This window comes from Echinops telfairi, unplaced genomic scaffold (genome assembly GCF_000313985.2).
Source record: "Echinops telfairi isolate 266 unplaced genomic scaffold, ASM31398v2 ScPeMD7_2573;HRSCAF=3158, whole genome shotgun sequence".
Classification (NCBI taxonomy): domain Eukaryota; kingdom Metazoa; phylum Chordata; class Mammalia; order Afrosoricida; family Tenrecidae; genus Echinops; species Echinops telfairi.
In genome coordinates, this window is record NW_022106471.1 from 2,819,617 (window position 1) to 2,822,181 (window position 2,565).

The window sequence follows — 2,565 nt, forward strand, 5'->3', positions numbered from 1 at the left end:
ATCTGGCTCCCGGCTCTGCTTTCTTTACTCCTTAGCATTTTAACTGCTTGTTTGTATTCTTTGTCCCCTTGGGACAATGAAAATTGAGCTATTTCCCTGCATCTGGAGAGGTGCCTGGCCTATCTTTGATGCTCGAGAAGTATTTGTGGAATTGATGAATGGGGTTGAAATTTTAAAATTGAGAAATTCTTCTATCCATTAAAGTCAGTTGACCTTGACAGAGCCACTACTTAGAACTACTTTATCAAGCTACGTAAGGAAATATATATAGTATAAATTTATATTTATAAATATATTGAATTATATTAAAGAATTATATTAAATAATTAGTTTATATATTAAATAATATAGAAATATATATAATGTTAGCGTTTTCACTCGTTCTCATAGCCCATTCATCTTTCTTAAGGTCAACTGCCTTCATTGTATTCTCTGAATGAAAGACGTATCACGTCGCCTGGTGGGCAGATGAGACCCACTTCTACTGCTTCTTCAAATGGAAGCCAGAGGCTCCTTGATGACCCGCTCAGTGACTTACTTTTTAATCTGTTCTTCGTACAGCTGCTTCTGCCTCTCGATTTCCTTCCGGAGCTCCTGGACCATTCTCTGGGAAGACTCGGGGTCGTCTTCTGCAGAGTCCTTGGCTCCTGGCCCGGCGGCGGCGGGGCTGGTCTGAGTATCTGTCTTGGAGTCACAGGTTTGGGAAGAGGGCACGCTCGCTTTGCCCTCAGGGGATGCCGGGAGCGCAGGGACGTTGTCGTAGGTAGAAGTCCGCTGGAAGTCAGGCAGGTGGCGCCAATCTTGAGACTGTGTTCTCTGGTGCCCTTCCCGGGCCTTGGTCTCCGAGGGCGACCAGAACTCATTTTTAAAGATCTCCACTTTGCCGCTGTTGGCACTGTGCAGAGCCGACGCCAAGAAACATTTCCGGTTAGGGAGTGTCTGCGTCCTTTTTCGAGACTGCAGCTTCCAGTCACCGGTCTTTTCCCGGGAGGGTTTGCCGCAGTCGTCCAGAAGCCCATCACTGGGCTGGAGCCCCGTGGGGTGTGTTAGGTCGGGGTCACTTGCCTAGGAAAAAGCAGCTCCGGGTTATCTGGATTGTCTAGTCGTTTAAGTATAGCCAGCAGCGTGGATGTTATAGTTCTCCCACTCAGGGGTCAAAAGGACACCTTTGTGACTTCTAATCACAGGACCCTCTCAGACGTTAGTGCCCGAGTTGATCATCTCCCTGGTATTTTCGCAAGAGGATCATTGCACTGAAAGAAATGGATCCCTTAGAGGTATAATGCTGACTAAAAGGAATTGCATTTTTGTGGTAAAAAGAGTCGTACCACAATGGATGGATGGTAATAAGAATTGTATGAGCCCCCAATAAAAGGATTAAAAAAACAAAAAGAGTCATACATGGGGATCTCTTCACAGCCTCAGGATGACGGGGGCCTTTGAAATGAAGATTTAAAAAATTCAGGAGCCAAAAAAAAAAAAAAAAGGATAAATTCAGCCCAAATGGTTCTGCATGCCCCCCACCTTCCCCAAAATGAATAAAAAATTCTACATGTGCATGCTTGTGCATATGAGAGGGCTTCGAAATGTTCACAGAAATACGAAATTGAAAAAGAATGTCATTTTCTCCCAAGCGTTTTGAACTATATATTTGTCCATACTCACACATATAATAGAACAAATCGCCAAACGGTATATCAAAAAAGAAATGGTAAACTTGTAGAAATGCCTATCACAGATAATGGACTTCTCTCCCTAATATATAAAACTCATAACCTTTGAGAAGAAGAGGAGACCAATATAAATATGGGCACGGAACAAAATTAGACTGCTCATGGAGCAAGAAAAAAACCCACAGCCGGCCCTTAGATATAAAGAGATAGGACAAACTGGAAAGAAAATGACTAAAAGACCAGTTCTCATTTATCAGATGGGCAAACTCTCCAATCTGACAAGAAACTCTGTTAGTCTAGGAGTGCAGCACGGCACAACCTCCATTTAGCAATTCAATCAAAATGATCCGTTACTAATTCATTTACCCTTGGGCCCTGCGATCCTGCTTTTGAGAATTGATCCCAGAAATAAATCTGCACCAGTACAGAATGAGACCAGTCAAGGCTATTCCTTGTGGTCTTATTTCCTACAAAGGACTGGAGGCACCTTGTGATAGATTACACTGTGAATATAATCCCGTTTGGAAAGAGGGTTGTCTGTTTTATCCATGCGTCCATATCAGTGTAAAGTGTGCGCCAAGGAAATGCCTTCGGAGTTACAAAGAGGGTCCATTAGACGCAGGAATATAAGCACAAACAAGGGGAACGCAGGTGCCAGGTGAAGACCGCCAAGGGACGGAGGAACTCCGGGGACACAGACACCGAAAGAGACAAGAATCTTCTTCCTTCAGAACTATCTGGAAGAGAGCCTTCAATGAGCCAGCATCCAGAGTGCGGACTTCTGGCCTCCTGAGTGGTAAGAAAATAAATGTTCTTCCAAGCCACCTGCTTGTGGCATTTCTGTTTCAGCAGCGCGAGAAAACTGGGACACAACCTGTCCATCAATGCGGGC

At 44.2% G+C, this 2,565-nt stretch overlaps 1 protein-coding gene across 2 annotated transcripts in view; it reads right to left on the bottom strand.

The window, feature by feature from the left end:
• The window catches only part of ARHGAP25 (Rho GTPase activating protein 25), a 109,409-nt gene that overhangs the window by 2,914 nt on the left and 103,930 nt on the right, over nucleotides 1–2,565 (bottom strand). For both annotated transcript variants that reach the window (XM_045294155.1, XM_045294156.1), the window contains exon 10: nucleotides 539–1,065. In XM_045294155.1, coding sequence (XP_045150090.1) covers nucleotides 539–1,065 — 527 coding nt within the window. The remainder of the gene's footprint in view (nucleotides 1–538; nucleotides 1,066–2,565) is intronic.